Raw genomic sequence first — 17,913 nt, forward strand, 5'->3', positions numbered from 1 at the left:
ACCATCCCTGTGATTACTTTGGCAAAGGGTCTGTTCACATCTTTTAGCTGTTTGTAATTGGGTTGTTCATCATCTTCTGTTGCTGGAAGAGTTCTCTGTATATATTCTAGGTATAAGTCCTTACTCAGAGTTACGCCTTACAAATAGATTCTCCTAGTCTGTGGTTCGCCTTTTTCTTTTTGTAATAGGTCTCTTTTGGGCTGGCCTTGCTGCCCTGTGGAGGTGGTTCCTCCCGAGCATCTGTTTGGTACCCTGTCATGTTGAGGTTTTCCTAGTCTGGCTTGTGGAAACAGACTCTTCCGGGCCCTGGGTTAGCTTTGGGAAGTGTTTTCACCTGTTCTTTTCCAGTGTTTTCCCTGGATTTGGATAGTTTCCTTGCAAGCACTTGCTGATTGGTACCAGCCGACAGCTGGAGGGGAGTCCCTGCACATCTCTCTTTTCCAGAACTCTGCCCTGTGAACTGCAGCCAGTGTGGCCTCCCTGAGTTCTCAGTCCTGTCTCACCTGCTCAGGAAGATCGTCGTGCTCCATCCGGGCTCCCCTCCTCTGTGCTGCTGCCTGGAAACCCGGTGGTGAGCTGCGAGAGCCCTTAGGGTTTACCTTCCCTCACTTGGCCTCTGCCTAGTGCTGAGTGTCTCAGAACTGCCGCCGCATTTATTGTTGCTGGCTTTAGAGCAGTTGAAGGCGGGAAGGTAAACCCAGTCCCTGTGGCTGGAAGCAGAAGCTATTTCTGTTCTATTTTTGCTGGAGAAAAAAAACAATGCTAAAGTCATTTTAGTTCTACATTTGTGCTAAGCTGTCAAACTGATGCTTCTCCACATGCCTCATTGGAGCTGATGCGTCAATCAGATATATAGGAAGACTTACAAAATATATTTATTTCCTGGTGATTTTCTTCCCAGAGCATGTCCTGCCTCTGGCACTTCATGTTTATTTGTGTGCTTACATAAGTATGGGAATTGTCTGAGATGTCTCAAGCTCAAGCTGATATTCCTGGATCATGCTTAAAAACACACTCTGCATAACACTAGTTGAGTGTGAAACATGAATTAAGAGCTTAGAAAGATCTAAGCTGAGGACATTTAGAGGAAAAACATACAATTATTAGTTGTTTCTCTGGTTGAGCTTTTTGAATGACTTTAAGTACCTTCTAGAGGTATTTTACCCAAATTGAACACATACATAGTCCTCAATCCTCATTTAACAACATAATTTTAGACTTCAAATTAAATTTTGTTTTTTATTGAAGATTTGATAAAATCTCCTTACTGACTTATGTAAGTAAAAGGGGGCTATTTGGAGACCTATGTTCTTATCCTTCTAGATAGCATTCATAACACACTTGTCTTTTTCTTATTTTAAAATGAGGGGGCTTGACCACATCTCAGCCTTCAGACATTAGGATCCCAAATGTGTAATTCTGTATATACATTGGTACATTACTCATTTGTTTTCTTATATTTGTATTAATCGTTTACAGTGGTTTTGTCACGTTCTGGAAAATGTGACATTCCAAGTTTAATGCCTTTTTATCAGAAGATGAGAGCAGAGCTAAAGGTGTCCTATTTCATGTCTTTGTCCTCATTCTTTGGGAGACTGTTCTGCGAAGAGTTTTAAAGAAAGAATAGTCATTACAAGTCGGGGATATAAGTTAGTTTGAGAAATGCGACTAATAGAAATCTGTGTCAGTTGATGGATCAGAATACAGTCAGAATACAGAAAGCAGAGAAACAGAAAGATGCAGGAAAAATAGGTAAGTTCAAAGCAAATTATAAAACATCTGAATTATTAATTTGAAGTTAAGTATGCAAATATTAAACGTTAATTAATCTGTCAAGACATTTTAAATATAGGACCCACGAGGGTAAAATCATTGGACTTCCCTGGGGTACATGTGATTGATGCAGGAGATACAGACAGGTGTGGGACAGAAGTTGAGTGGACTGTTCCTCAGGATGTCAGACTGAAAAGGTACCGAGAGGGATTCTGGGGACGTTAGAGAGTCTGAACTCCCACAGCTGGATTCATTTTTTTATGGCCGCATGCATTTCTCTGGGAGGAAGTCCCATTCCATTCGGCAGATTCTCCGTGGTTTTACGTCCCCCCCCCAAGTTAACAGCTACAGGTGCAGTGGGTATCGACCGTGCCTCACTACTGATTGCAGTAGTTGGCAGCTCCTCCTCTAAAAACATTTACATCTTTTCAACACACAACACCACTCCCTTACTCCCTCATTCAGACACACACACGTTCCTACCCATTTTCTGTTGCCAATATTTTGTGTTTAATCATAGAGCAGCTTTGCTTTGAAGAAGCTTGGGAATGAAACCCAGAAAAGTTCTTATGCCACCAGTAGGACTTAGGTATTTTCAAGGAGAAGCTGAGGATCTGATTCTTTCAAATACCAATGGGGACTGTACAAACTGGAGTAAATCAATTCCTAGCAGATGGCCTAGAACACTTGTAAGATTTATTCACTGTTAAAAGACAGCAAAGAGCAGTGTGTTCTTCAAATGAAACCAACTTCAGAGAAATTACTGATTTATTGTATAGAACCTGGCACATACTTTTAATGGCTTTTGTTGAAAGTTGGACCTTAAATAACTCTTAATGTATTTGCTTTGATGTCTTTAGAGTTACAAAACAAACAAAAAACCTTATTGTGGGTGTACACACGAACTCCACAACTCTTTAGCCTCCACTAATTGAGGATATCCCAAGTCCCCACTTTTAGTGAGCAGATAAAATTTAGGATAGAAATACAATATGTTTTTCCATTTAACATTAATGCTACTTAAATCTGTCAAAGAAAAGTGAAATGTGAGTAAGTCTTAAAAGGGGGCAAACAGGTATGAGCTTGAACAGCTGTTCAAGAGGGTTTATATTAACTCTATGGAGGGAGAGTATACTCTCTTTGGTCACATATATTCCCATGGCAATAGTTCGTTTCTTTGTTTTTTTAATGAATGAGCTTTTTTTTTTTAGAGCAGTGTTAGGTTCATAGCAAAACTGAGCAGAAAGTACAAAGTTCCCGCAAACTCCCTCTGCCCGCCCCCCCCGCACAACCTCCCATACTGTTGACACCCGACATCACAGTGGTACCTTCATTGTAACTGTTGACCCTACACTGACACATACTCATCATCAAAGTCTGCGGTTTACGCTGGGGTTCACTCTTGGAGTGACACATTCTCTGGATTTGGACAAATGTATACTATCTTCTTAGTTTTGCCTTTTCCAGAATGTCACGTTGTTGGAATCATACAGTATGTAGCCTTTTCAGATTAGCTTCTTTTACTTAGTTATATATATGCACTTACGTTTCCTCCACATCTTCTGATGGCCTGACAGTGCATTTCTTTTTAGCATGGAGTAATACTTCATTGTCGGGATGTATTATTTACCTGTTTACCTACTGAAGGGCATCTTGGTTGCTTCCAGGTTTTGACAATTATGAATAAAGCTAGTCTTAACATTCACGTTCAGATTTTTGTGTGGATATAAGTTCTTAATTCTTTTGCGTAAATACCAAGGAGCACAGTTGGTGGATTGTATGGTAAGATTATGTTTAATTTTGTAAGAAACCTCAAACTGTATCTGCAGTGGCCATATCATTTTGCTTTCGCAATGAATGAAAGTTTCTTTTGTCAGCAGTTGGTATTGTCAGTATTTCAATTTTCACTCCTCTAATAGTTGTGTAGTGGTATCTCGTTGTTTTAATTTGCAATACATAATGGTGTATGATGTTGAACACCTTTTCATATGCTTACTTGCCATCTGTTTATCTTTTCGTGAGGTATCTATTCAGGCCTTTTACTCTTTTTAATTTAGGGTTGGTTGGTTTCTTATTTTTTGAGTCTGTTCTCTTGACATTGTCTTTAGTAGAGCAGAAGTTTTTAATTTAAATTTTTTTTTTAAGATTTTATTTATCTGAGAGAGAGAGAACTAGAGACCACAAGTCGGGGAGAAGGAGAAGCAGGCTCCCCGCAGAGCAGGGAGCCTGACATGGGGCTTGATCTCAAGACTCTGGGAACATGACCTGAGCCGAAGGCAGAGACACCCAACCACCTGAGCCACCCAGGCGCCCAAAAATTTTTAACTGTAATGAAGTCTGGCTTATTAATTATATCTTTCATTGGTCATGCCCTTGGTGTTGCATCTAAAAAGTCCTTGCCATACCAGGGGTCATCAAGGTTTTCGCCTATGTTATCTTCTAGGAGTTTTATAGTTTGAGTTTTACATTTAGGTCTGTGATCCTTTTGAGTTAATTTTTGTGAAGGGTATAAGGTCTGTGTCTAGATGCATTTTTTTTTTCATGTGGATGTCCAGTGCTCCAGCTCCATTGGTTGAAAAGATTGTCTTTGCTCTTTTGTATTCCCTTTGCTTTGTCAAAGATCAGTTGACTATATATATGGGGTTCTGTTTCTGGGCTCTCTGTTCTGTTGTTGGTCTGTTTGTCTATAGTTTCGCCAAACGACACTACCTTGATTTCTGTAACTTTACAGTAAGTCTTGAAAAGTTGTAGTGTCAGTCCTACAACTTTGTTCTTCAATATTGTGTTGGCTTATCTAGGTCTCTTGCTTCTCCATATAAACTTTAGAATCAGTTCGTTGGTATCTACAGAATCACTTATTGGGATTTTATTTGGATTGCATTGAATTCGTAGATGAAGTTGGGAGGAACTAACATATTGACAGTATTGTGTCCTCCTATCCATGAACGTGGGGTATCTCTCCATTAATTCAGGTCTTTGATTTCTTTCGTGAGTTATGTAGTTTTCTCAGATCTTATACATATTATGTTATTTTATACCTAAGTATTTGATTTTGGGGGTACTAATATAAAAGATAATGTGTTTTTAATTTCAAATTTCCCCTTGTTTATTGTTGGTATGTAGAAAAGCAGTTGACTTTTATATATTAGTCTTGTATTCTGCAACCTTGCTATATGTACTTATTAATTCCAGGAGTTTTTTTTGTTGATTATTTGGATTTTTTGCATAGACAGTCATGTCATCTGCAAAGCCAAAGTTTTATTTCTTCCTTCCCAAGATATATACCTTTTCTGGGCGCCGGGAAGTTTCATTGTGTTAGCTAGGATTCCAGTATGATGTTGAAAACCAGTGGTTAGAGAAGACATCCTTGACTTGTACCTGATCTTAGTAGGAAGGCTTTGCATTTTTTACCATTAAGTTTGATGTTAACTATAGCTTTTTGTATATGTCTTTTATCCAGTGGAGGAAGTTCCTCTATTCCTAGTTTGCTGAGAATTTTTATCATGAATGAATATTGAATTTTGTCAAATGCTTTTTCTGAATCTATTGATAATGTGATTTTTCTTTTTTAGTCTGTTGATGTGATTGTTTACATTAATCGACTTTTGAATGTTGAGCCAGCCTTGACACCTGATACAGATCCTACTTGGTTGTGGTGTAGAATTCTTTTTATACATTGTTGGATTCAATTTGTTAATATTTTGCTTAGGATTTTTGTGTTCATCTATCTTAATGTATATTGGTTGTGTATATATATATATATTTTTAGTATTATCTTTGCCTGGCTTTGGTATTAGGGTAGTACTAGTCTCATAGAATTAGTATTCCCTTTGCTTCTGTTTTTTGGAAAAGTTAGTAGAAAATTGGTAGAATTTCTTCCTTAAAGGTTTGGTAGAGTTCTCTGGTGAATCCTTTGGGGCCGTTGCTCTTTTGGAAGGTTATTAATTACTGATTCAATTTCTTAATAGATAGACTTACTTAGATCTTCTATTCTTGTGTTAGTTTTGGCAGATTGTGTCTTTCAAGGAATTGGTCCATTTCATCTAGATTACCAAGCTTGTGGGCATAGGGTTGTTTATAATATTCCTTTGTTATCCTTTTAATGTTTTAGGATCTGTGGTGATCTCTTTTCTGATATGAGTAATTTGTGCCTACCCTCCTTTTTCTTAACCTGGCTAGAGGCTTACTGATTTTATTGATCTTTTCAAAGAACTAGTTTTTGATATTATTGATTTTTCTCTATTGCTTTTTTGTTTTAAATTTCGTGGATGTCTGCATTCATTTTTAATTTTATTTTCTTCTACTTACTTTGGATTTGATTTGCTTTTCTTTTTTTACATTCCTAAAATGGAAGCTGAGATAGTTGATTTTAGATCTTTCTTCTTTTCTGATATATGTATATATGTATATATTAGATGCTGTAAAATGCCCTATAAGCACTGCTTTCACTGCGTCCCATAAATTTTTAATAAGTTGTTTTCATTTCATCTAGTTCAAAATATTTTTAAATTTGTTTTGAGATTTCCTCTTTGACCTGTGTGTTATTTAGAAGTGTGTTGTGTAATCTTCCAAGTATTTGAGGATATTCCAGTTATCTTTCTGTTAGTGATTCCTAGCTTCATCAACTGAGCATATGTCACATAATTTCTATTCTTTTAAATTTTTTAAGATGTGATTTATGTCACAGAATGTGATCTCTTGTTGAATGTTCCATATGAGTTTGAGAAGAACGTGTAATCTGCTATTGTTGAATGAAGTAGTTTGTAGGTGTCGTTATATCCGGTTGATTGATGATCTTGTTGGGTTTAACTGTATGCTTAGCGATTTTTGGCCTGCTGGATCTGACCATTTCTTAAAGAGAGTTATTAAAGTCTCCAACTATAATAGAGAGTTCATCTGTTTACTCTTGGAGTCCTATCAGTTTTTGCCTCATGCATTTTGTGCTCTATGAAGCATATATATACACATTAAGGAGTATTATTTATTCTTGGGGTATTGACCCCTTAATCAATATCTAATGCCCCTCTTTATCCCTAATAACTTTCCTCGCTCTGCAGTTGGTCCTGTCTGAAATTTATATAGCTACTCCTGCTTTATTTTGATTAGTGTTAATTAGTATGTTCTTTCTCTGTTACTTTACTTTTAATCGGTATGCATCTTTACATTGAAAGTGGTTTCTTATAGGCAACGTATAATTGGAACTTTGTATTTTAAACACTCTGACAATCTCTGTCTTTTAATTTTGGTATATTTTGTCCGTTGACTTTGACAGTGATTATTAATGTAGTTGGATTAGTATTTACCATGTTTGTTACTGTTATCTATTTGTTGCCCTTGTTCTTTGTTCCTGTTTTTGTCTTTCACACTTGAAAAACACTTGGCTTTTGAAGTTTCAGCTGAGCATTTTATATCATTCCATTTCCTCTCATTTCTTAGCATATCAGCTGTATTTCTTTTTTTGGTGGTTGCCCTAGAATTTGCAATATGCCTTGACAGCTAACCTAAGTCTCCTTTCAGATAACACTGTACCACTTCATGGGTAGTTGCAAGTACCTTATAATAACAAAATATTTCTAATTCTTCCTTCCTGTCCCTGTATCATTGCTGTCATTCATTGTACTTACACGTAAACATACATAGTGTGTGTGCACACACACAGACGTGCATACATAATCAAGTGCATTATTGCTATTATTATTTTGAACAAATTATTATCTGTGAGGTCAGTTAAGAGTAAAAAATGTAAATGTTTTTATTTTACCTTCACTTATTCATCTCCAGTGTTCTTTCTTTATGTAGCTCTGAGTTTCTGACCTATAACATTTTCCTTCTCTCTGAAGAACTTCTTTTAACATTTTTTGTGAAGCATGTCCACTGGCAACAAATTCCCTTGATTTTTGTCACTTCTGAAGGATAATTTTGCATGGTGCAAAATACTAGGTTGGTGGGCGTTTTCTCTCAACACATAAATAGTTCACTGCCTTGCTTTCATGGCTTCTTTCAATATTTTTTTCTATGTCTTTGATTTTATGAAGTTTGACTATGGTATGGTTAGGTATGGGGGTTTGTTTTGTTTTGTTTTGGAATTTATTTGCTCGGTGTTTGAGCTTCCTGGATCTGTGTTTTAGGATCTAACATTAATTTGGGGAAGTTCGCAGTCATTATTGCTTTAAAGATTGCTTCATTTTCTGTCTTTCTCTTCTGGTATTCCCATAACACATGCAAATCAAACCTTTTGTAATTGTCCCACAGTTAGTTCTTGGATATTCTGTCCCACAGTTCTTGGATATTGTGTTCTGCTTTTTTCAGTTTTTATTCTCTGTGCTTTTCAGTTTAGGAAGTTTCTGTTGTTATATGCTCAAGCTCAGAGATTCTTTAGCCCTGTCCAGGTTACAAGCACATTCCTCACTTCTGCACCATGTTTTTAATCTCTAGTGCTCTTTGGAGTCTTTCTTAGAATTTCCACCTCTCGACTTATATTATCCATCTCTTTTTGCATGTTATTTAGCTTTTACATGTTAATCATGTATTTTTACAAAATTCCTGGCCTGATAATTCCACCATATCTGCCATATCTGATTCTGGGTCTGCTACTTTTTCGGTCTCCTTAAACAATGATTTTTTTGCCTTTTAGTCTGCCTTGTCAATTTTTTGCACATGATACACTGGGTAAAAGGAACTATGGTAAACAGCCCTTAGTAATGTGGTGGTGAGGTGTGTGGGGGAACGGCACCCATGCTTCTCAGTAGTCTTCCTCCCCTTTAGGTGGCACAGGATGGTTGGAGGTGGCTAGAGCTGGGTATTTCCCTTCCCTGAGACAGGTTAGGCTCTGGAAAAACAGTTTCCCCTGAGGGCCGGTCTTGTTAAGAGGAACAGAAAGCTCTGGCATCTTTCAAATGGTTCCTATAGGTAAAATTCACCAAATGTGGGTGCTCCCTGGGGTCCCTTGGAGTGTTTAACTCCGGACTTGTCCACACTGAGCCTTTAGCAATTTGTCAGTTAAAGTTTAGGTTTTCCTGCCCCGCCCTGGTTTCCATGGAGTTTCTACTCTTGTACAGGCTGATTCTCTGCGTCCACCTGTCCATCTCTCCTGTCTGAGGAGCAGCACTTTGCCTTGTGAACTTTTCTGATGGATCTGAAGAAGACTTGTTGATTTTTCAGTTTGTTCAGTTCTTTGTTGTTACTGTGGAGTGGCAGTTTCTAAGCTCCTTACTGACTGGAAACGTTAAAGTTCTAGTTGGCATACACACACACACACCCCCCCCCAGATTTTGATATTTTGGTAGAGTTTCAAACAGTAAAGTAAAAATCACTTTACATAGTGCTTAGTCAATATTTATAAGAAAACCGTGCTGATATTCGTGGCTCTGAGTGGATCCCTGACTTGAACTATAGAGTGTAAAAAGGCTGAGAAATTATTGGCTAAGTGCTTTTGAGTTTTATACTTCGTAATTATGAGTTAGATTTTTTATTGCTACTTTCTTGGGGAGCCTTGGAGAAGATTGCTTTATTATATTTAGTTGTAACACCAGAACCATTAAGAATTACTAAGTTGAGTTTGGCTAGGAAAAATAAAATAGTGAAGAAAAATAGTTATGTTTGAAGTGATTTATATTGTGATCTATAATTTAATAGAAATACTTTTGAGTTAGTGCAAAAAATACTGAACATTCTTTTAGGTCTCTTAACTTATTTAAGAGTGTGCTAAATTCTTTTTACCCTTAACCCAAACTAGGCATTTAGTGAGCACTGAATTTTCCTTTTGAAATGCAAAAACCAGGAAGAAAGATTTTTTAAATTGTGTGGAACATGAAAGTGCTTAGAGTTTTTTTAGACGACTTTAGGGTTTCAATTTTATGTTCGTGTTGGTAGCATATTTTATAAAATATAAAACATTCTTTTCTATTTTATAAGCTGCTGCCTTGAGATAAGATTTTTCTAAGCCAGATTTTTAATAGTCTGATTTCTTGACATTTTCAAAAAAAGCCATAAACCAAACCAGTCAAGTGTCTTCTTACTGTGTGCCCAGTAAAGATTTGTGCACACACATTTATGATTGTTTACATGTAGTCCACCAAGTGATCCTTTTTTTCAGGTGTGGGTGATGCAAATTAATGAATGGGTGTTTTTGTAGTGACTTTAATGGTTAGTTCAGAGATGGCTTAGGTAAGTTAGTTAAGCCCAGGATTCTCATCTGTGAACAGGGGATGGTAAGTAACATCCACATCCTAGGATAAAGCGGCCCTGACACTTTCCTGAGGCCGCAGTGGGCAACGTTTCCGCTTTAAGACTTGCTGGGAGTGCGTCTGTCACCCTGCTTAGACCCTGCCTCCTCCCCGGAGCAGGGCCCTTCCTGCTGGGACAGGAGGGCTAGCTCTCCTGCTCGTCCTCCCTGGGTGCCCCTAACACACAAGTGCTAGCTGCAAGAGCCAGGAGGAGCTTTCATTTGTTTTTTTGTTCTTTCACCTTACCACCCTTCTAAAAAGAAAATGAAACAAACCGGCGTGGTACCTGGCACTTGGCAGGGAATGATTCGACCTCTGGCATCTAAACAAGGTAACCAAATGGATCTTGCTCCTCTTTGTTTTGTTTTGGAGAATAGGCTGCAGCCGTTTTGTGCACGGCCTTTCTGTGTGAACACAGGCAGCACCAGCCAGCGGCTTTCTCTGAAGTTGTAACAGCGCCTGCTGTGTGTACAAGGCACAGAGGGGAAAAGTAGACAAAAATGATCACAAGTGGAACTGTGCTCATTTCTCCTTTGGTAGTATCTCATAAACTTAAAATATTTTTATCTGATCATTATAGAAAATCCAACCTACAAATAATTGTAAGTTCATTATTTTCTACAGACACTTTGGGATTTCTGAGCAAATTAGTGTTTTTGGTTTTCAGGACTGTTCTGGGGAAGGCTATGTTCGTTTTTACTCTATAAGGTGTAGTTATCCTTGTCTTAAGTTATTGTTGTATTGGTGAATTTAACCAGACCTTTAAAAATGTAATTTTTTGTGTTGCCAGCTTCTTTAATAAAGATCCATCTGGGTGCCGGGTGGCTTAGTTGGTTAAGCGTCTGCCTTCAGCTCAGGTCATGGTCGCAGAGCCCTGAGATCGAGGCCTGAGTTGGGCTTCTTGCTCGGCGGGGAGCCTGCTGCTCTCTCTGCCTCTGCCTCTCTCTCTGTCTCTCATTAATAAATAAATAAAATCTTAAAAAAAAAAAAAAGATTGACCTGTACAGGAAGATAGTAGTCATGGCATTTATTTAAAACTTAGACTTTTTCGGGGCACCTAGGTGGCGCAGTTGTTAAGCGTCTTCCTTCGGCTCAGGGCGTGGTCCCGGCGTTCTGGGATCCAGCCCTTCATCAGGCTCCTCCGCTATGAGCCTGCTTTTTACTCTCCCACTCCCCCTGCTTGTGTTCCCTCTCTGCTGGCTGTCTCTCTCTGTCAAATAAATAAAATCTTTAAAAAAAGAATTAGACTTTTTCTTACTATTTGCCTAGAATTCTAAAATTAAAGATTATTTATTGAGGTACAGTTAACATGTGGTGTTATATTAGTTTCAGGTGTACAACATATTAATTCAACGATTTTATACATGACTCAGTGTTCACCATGATTAAGTGTAAACACCGTCTGTCACCAAACGACGTTATTACTATCTTATCGACTATGTTCCTGATGATGTGCTTCTCATCTCCGTGGCTTATTTATTTTGTAACTGGAAGTTTGTACCTCCTGCTCCACTTTATCTCTCACATCTATTCCCCCAGCCACCTCCCCTCTGGCAACTACCAGTTCTCTGTATTCAAGAGTCTGTGTTTTTATCTGTTTTTTTTTTCTGTTTGTTCATGTGTTTCTTAAATTTCACATATGAGTGAAATCATACAGTATTTGTCTTTGTCTGATTTATTTCACTTAACGTAGTACACTCCAGGTCCATCCGTGTTGTCACAAATGGCCAGATCTCGCCCTTTTATGGCCGAATAATATTCCATTGTATATCTACATCACATGTCTATAACACATCTTTGTCCATTCATCTGTGGATGCACACTTGGGCTGCTTCCGTATCTTGGCTATTGTAAATAATGCTGCGATAAATTTAGATGTATCAAATGGCAGAAGACATTTATTTTTGTTGATACAGCTCTCTATGTGAATTAATACATAAATTTACTTGATTTCCTATAAAACTCCTATTAAGCATTTTTAAAGCATAGTTTTCCTCAAATATCTTCTCAAAAATAGGTGATTTTAACAATAAAGCAAGTCAGAAGAGGAAATAAAATTTATTGCTTTTTATATATAAACCTAAAGAACCTTCAGGTTTAAACTTAAATTTGGGTCACAACCTAATTTAATTTTCTTCTGTAGCTTGGATGTAATTACTAGAACTTCTCTCATGATTTGTACATAGCTTTGTTGGTTTCTTCCCTTTACCCAGTACATGTTTTTTTTGTGTGCGTGTTTGTTATTTGTTTTAAAATCTTTTTTCTCTTTTCTCTCTGTTTGATTGACTTTTTAGTCTAAGTATGTATGGCTGTCTACACCACTGTCTCTCCTGTATTCTCAACACAGTACCACCAGCCTCACGTGGTTTATTCAGCACCTGAAAATGGGCCAGGTCTAAATGGAGATGTGTTCTAAGTGTGAAGTACATACTACATTTTGAAGACTGGACAGAAAAAAATAATGTAAAGTAGTTCATTAGTCATTTTGATGTAGCTTGTTGAAACGAGAATATTTTGTATTATATACTGTCTTACATCCCGTTCCCAGTTTGTTGGAGTTCCTCTTTCGGGAAGAGAGGAGTGTTGCTGACAGGTCTTTCTCTGAGACCACAGGGGTGTTGCTGCTGTCCTTCCTGACCTCTTGCCCATCCTGATGGATCTCGTAGACCGCAGTCATGGAGCATTAGGCTGAGGGTGTGCCTGGCTTTCAGCTTGCTTCCTCCTGGTAGGAGGACTTAAAATGTAAACCAGTACAGTCGACCCTCGAACAACACAAGTTTTAAGTGTGTGGGTTCACCCACATGTGCATTTGTTTTTATAAATTCACAGTACTGTGTATATATTTCCTCTTTCTTAACGGTTTTTAAATAACATTTTCTTTTCTCTTTATTGTAAGAATTTGGTATATAATACATAAAACATTCAAAATATGTGTCAGTCAACTGTTTATGTTATCAGTAAGGCTTCAGTCAACAGCAGGCTATCAGTAAAGTTTTTGGGGAGTCAGAATGTTATACATGGGGGCGCCTGGCTGGCCTAGTCTGTAGACTGAGACTCTTGATCTCAGGGTTGTGTGTTCAAGCCCCACATTGGGCGTGGAGCCTACTTTTTAGACACAGGTTTTTGCCTGCACAGAGGGTTGGCGTCCCTCACTCCCACATTGTTCAAGGGTCAACTGTATTTTTACATTACTTACTTTCTTTAATTTGTATTACTATTAAATTCCATTATATTTACACTATGGCAGTGGTGTTATTCACTTTGACTTGCATATACTCAAATGCATAAAGGCAGGCAAGTAACGAATGAATTCATCCTTGGTTAGACAGTGTGCAGTATGTCCTCCCTGGAGTGACCCGTATTCCTGTTCAGCTGATTATTGCCTTATGGGAGTCTATGTTGTCAGATTATTGCCTTATGGGAGTCTATGTTGTCAGATCATCAGGGTTTCAAGAGGAGCAAAAAATCTGGATTTTTGAGAATCTGAAACCACCTTCTCTTATATACTGAAAATAATGCAAACTTTAGAAATAGTTATGCAGGTCAAACCAAATGTAATTGTGTTCTGAATGATACTGCCTTGTAACTTTGGGCCTGAGGAAATGCTTCTTGGAAATAAATACAGGTTTTAGATACTTTAAATGACCTAATTAGGGTATACCAGTTAAGAAGAGGGGCTCACAGTCACTTGTTGATGGATGGCTTTAAAATTTCCATTTAGAGAATATTAATCTCAGAATAGTGGATGATTGTGTAATAGTATGTTACAGCTTCTATGTATTTTTATGTATTTCTAGTACTCTATATTTTTATTTGTTATAGGGATGTTTTTCTGGTCCCTGTTCTTCTGTTTACTTTTCTGTTGCTCATTTTAATGTGAATTTGGTTTCCCTGAACTTTTACAAGAAACCTCATGTCAGATTGCTTTTCTAACCTCACGGAGCTCCCTTTGTGGTGTTGTGTGTGTGTGTGTGTGCTGTTGAAAAGTCTGCTGGGTTCCTTTCTAGGCTTTTTCTGGCTCTGGTCCCTCCCCCAACCTGCTCTTCCCTGGGTCCGGCTCAGTGTTGAGCCCGCTCCCAGCGGTTTCTCGTGTCTGTGGCCTCTGTCCTGGGATGGGGCCTTGGAGTGGCTGTTGTGAGAGTTCACAGGGGCTCCATTTCTGCAGCCCCAGAAGAGGGCTGTGCTAGTCCTCTCTTGCACTCACCAGTGAATACTAGATGTCAGCATGCTGTGTGCCCTCCGTCTGCGCTCTCCACATGGACGCCGATACGATATTCAGGTCTTGAGGCTGTTGGTGATTCACTGAGAAAACTTTTCCATATGGCTATTTGTAAATGTTTCCCTTGGGCTTTGGACTTGCTCTTTAGTTCCGTCTGTTTTTTGTGGGGGCTCTGCTGCAGATTCTACTGTCCTCCCAGAAAACCAGCACTCAGTTTTTGTAGTCTCCTGTGTGGGGTGGCGGCAAGAAGTCAGACCGTACTTATATTTGAAGAGATTTACAAATTATGTTTAGGAACAAAGTCATATTCTTCCTATTAAAGTTGGGGCAACACTGAGCAGTCATTTGCTGCTGCTTAGTTTAAAAAAGCCTTTACCAAAAAAAAAAAAAAAAGACACAGACAACTTGCAGTTAAAGAAAGGTGACTTAGCTTGCAGTGTTGAAAGCTGATGTACTTCTGACGTTGCGTCAACTGCTTCCAACCACGAACACAGTGAATCAGCTACAGTGGGCTGCATCTCTACCCTTTTGTGGCTCTCTTCCAAATTCTGTGCCCAAGTCAGGTCTCGTAAAACACTGAAGGATTACATGAATTACCATTCACTGTTCAGACTTGTTCTAACCAGGAAATTTACTGCATATTGCTTGTCCTTATTTCCTAGATACAGATAAAATAGCATTTGAAGTTCATTCAGAAGACCTCCCTGGAATAATTGATACTAAGGGCCTGTTCGCTCAGTTTCATTCATGGAAAAGCAATACAGTTTTGAAATACATATCTGCTTCGAGTTTCTTAATCTCCTAATAAAAACACTTGTCTCTCTGGGAACTTAATAGCAAGTGTGCAGTGTTTAAGATGGATTTTCAATACCACAGTGATCCTGAATTTGGAACTTAACTTTGAGTATAAACAGTTCTGTTCTTTGCCACAGAGTTTTAGCCATATTGTTGAGTTGTCTATATAAAGATTAAAAAAGATGACAGCATTGCACACTGCTTCTCACCACTGTAGATATATCCTCCATGACATGAACCTGTATATATATTTTTTCTCCATTTGTTTTTTAAGGTCTCAGCCAATTTCCTCTCCAGTCATCCTTCAGTTTGGTCATGCGGAGACCCTTCTTCCACTGCTCTCTCTCATGGGCTACTTCAAAGATAAGGAGCCCCTCACAGCTTACAATTACAAGGAACAATTGCATCGCAAATTCCGAAGTGGCCACATTGTGCCCTATGCCTCGAACCTAATATTCGTGCTCTACCACTGTAAAAATGCTAAGACTCCTAAGGAGGAGTTCCAAGTGCAGATGCTGCTGAATGAGAAGGTGTTACCATTGGCTCACTCACAAGAAACTGCCTCCTTATACGAGGATCTGAAGGACCACTACAAGGACATCCTTCAGAGCTGTCATACCAGGGAAGAGTGTGAATTACCAAAGGTGAACAATACGTCTGATGAGCTATGAGTAACTGGAGAACATTGTTCATTCATCGGGGAGTGATTCATAGGGAGTGATTTACATGCTTGGAATATGTGGGCAATCCATGGTTGCAGAAGGCTTTCACAATACTTGAGTATTTCTGTCTTTTCACAGAAAAATGTTGAATTTCTTTTTGAATCTGGACATGGATGTGTAAGAAACTACTTTTCACTGGAGCAGCTCTCTTAGGAGAAAAAAAATCTATTTAAAGAAATAGCTGGCACTGGAAACATTTACAGAAATCAGATACTATTTATATAAGAAATCTCACACTGAGATAGAATATGATTTCAAAATGGTACTTGACAGTGCTGGACTCACAGCATATGTCATTTGGATGATCAAAGCTTGGTGGGACTAAGTGTAGGAACTTTCCAGTTGTGATGCCCTTCTCTGCCTTTCGCTCAGCACAGTTCTGGCATCATCAGTCTTCATCAGAAATAGTGTGGTGCCCGGGACTACTTTAGAAGAAAGGTGACCTCTCTCTAGTTAAGAATTTGAAACAATATTAAGAAACAGAGTGTGATTTTCAAAGGACACCTTCACTGAAGGAAGACAAAAAGTATAATAAAATAGATATTTTTGTTAATAGTATTTATAAAGTATTCGAACGCTTTTTCAATAATTCCTTTTAACCTTCTAGTAAATCTTGCAAGGCCTTTCTTTAATTATTATCCTACCTGTTTTACATTTATAACAATGGAAGGACAAAGAGGACCATTAGCAACAAGGAATATGGATAGAATCAGAGTTTCTTAAATCCATTGCTTTACAGTTTTTTTCATGCTGTCGTTTTGCTTCTATTTTTATATTTTGCTATTATGTGAAATGTATCTTTTGGTTATTACTTTTCCATTCTTTTTTTTCCCCCCTAAGTGAAGACTTCATCCTGGCTGGGTTAGTTTCACAGATCTGAACCCATTTCAAACAGATACTTCTGAGTTTTGTCAAATGCCATGAAAGTGTTTGCTATAAAAATAAACAGAATTCTTGTGACTTTACTACCAGGTCTTTTCTGCTGTGTTGATATACAATCCGTAATTGATGATAAAAGGTTGGAGCTTCAAGCAGCTTTGACAAAATCAGGCAATATAAGGCAATTTTCTTCTATTAGAGATTTACTCAAGTAAATTTCTTCTTTAAGAAAAATGGAAATACACTTCATTAAAAATCTTAATAAGAAATATCACAACTACATATTGAAATTATAAAAGATGCATAGATCATCTGTTGATCATTGATCTTCAAATGAATTACATCCATAAAATAGGTAGTCAGCTGGTATGTACTGCTGATGGACCCATGCACTGCTGATCCTGCAACGGACTGCTCTTCTCTTACTTTTTCTTTTTCTTTTTAATTTGTAAATGCGTGGAGAAGAAGAGAATAATATAACAAGCATTCATGTCCACCATCCTGTTTCATCAAAGTAACATTGTAACGTGGCTTAGATCCAAGTAAGAACAGTTGAGTTCTTTTTTGTGTTCTGTGCCTAGAGATAACCACCAACATAAAATTCAGTATTCACCATTCCATTGCATGCTTGACTCGAAACTTATAGTATTGTGGGGATTTTTGAATTTTCTATAAAATAACCATCTTGAATATCATATTCTTGAATGAGTGATTTATTTTAACTGCTGTGTTTTCTTTCTGGGACCTTTCTTGATCCAGATTACTTGTCACAAATTAATATTGTCAGCTCGTCAATACTTGTTGAGTACTTTTTATGAACAAACATCAGACTCAGTCTATCTGTGTATAAAATTGAATGAACCTAGTTCTTTCAAGGGGGTTATCTCAAAAGACTTTTTTTTTTTTTTAAGATTTTATTATTTATTCGACAGAGATAGAGACAGCCAGCGAGAGAGGGAACACAAGCAGGAGGAGAGGGAGAGGAAGAAGCAGGCTCATAGCAGAGGAGCCTGATGTGGGGCTCGATCCCATAATGCCGGGATCACGCCCTGAGCCGAAGGCAGACGCTTAACCGCTGTGCCACCCAGGCGCCCCTATCTCAAAAGACCTTAAACCAAATTTACGTGGTGTCTGACACATTGACTAAATAATTTTTGATTCACAAACTTCTCCTAGACTATGAAGGTTCTATAGAAGGTATTTAATTTTATTGTTAAAATAGGACCGTATAATCATTTTGGTGGTATTTCAGGATAGAAGAAGGTAAGTGTGGTCCATTTTCTCTAAAACTACAGAGATT

At 38.0% G+C, this 17,913-nt stretch overlaps 1 protein-coding gene across 1 annotated transcript in view; it reads left to right on the plus strand.

Moving 5' to 3' along the window:
* MINPP1 (multiple inositol-polyphosphate phosphatase 1) overlaps positions 1–17,308 on the plus strand; it is a 44,754-nt gene extending 27,446 nt beyond the window's left edge. Inside the window, exon 5 of the mRNA XM_002914383.4 lies at positions 15,287–17,308. Within this exon, the coding sequence (XP_002914429.2) occupies positions 15,287–15,683 (397 nt within the window). The 3' untranslated portion in view covers positions 15,684–17,308. The remainder of the gene's footprint in view (positions 1–15,286) is intronic.
* The last annotated feature ends 605 nt before the right edge of the window (positions 17,309–17,913 follow it).

This window comes from Ailuropoda melanoleuca, chromosome 6 (genome assembly GCF_002007445.2).
Source record: "Ailuropoda melanoleuca isolate Jingjing chromosome 6, ASM200744v2, whole genome shotgun sequence".
Classification (NCBI taxonomy): Eukaryota; Metazoa; Chordata; class Mammalia; order Carnivora; family Ursidae; genus Ailuropoda; species Ailuropoda melanoleuca.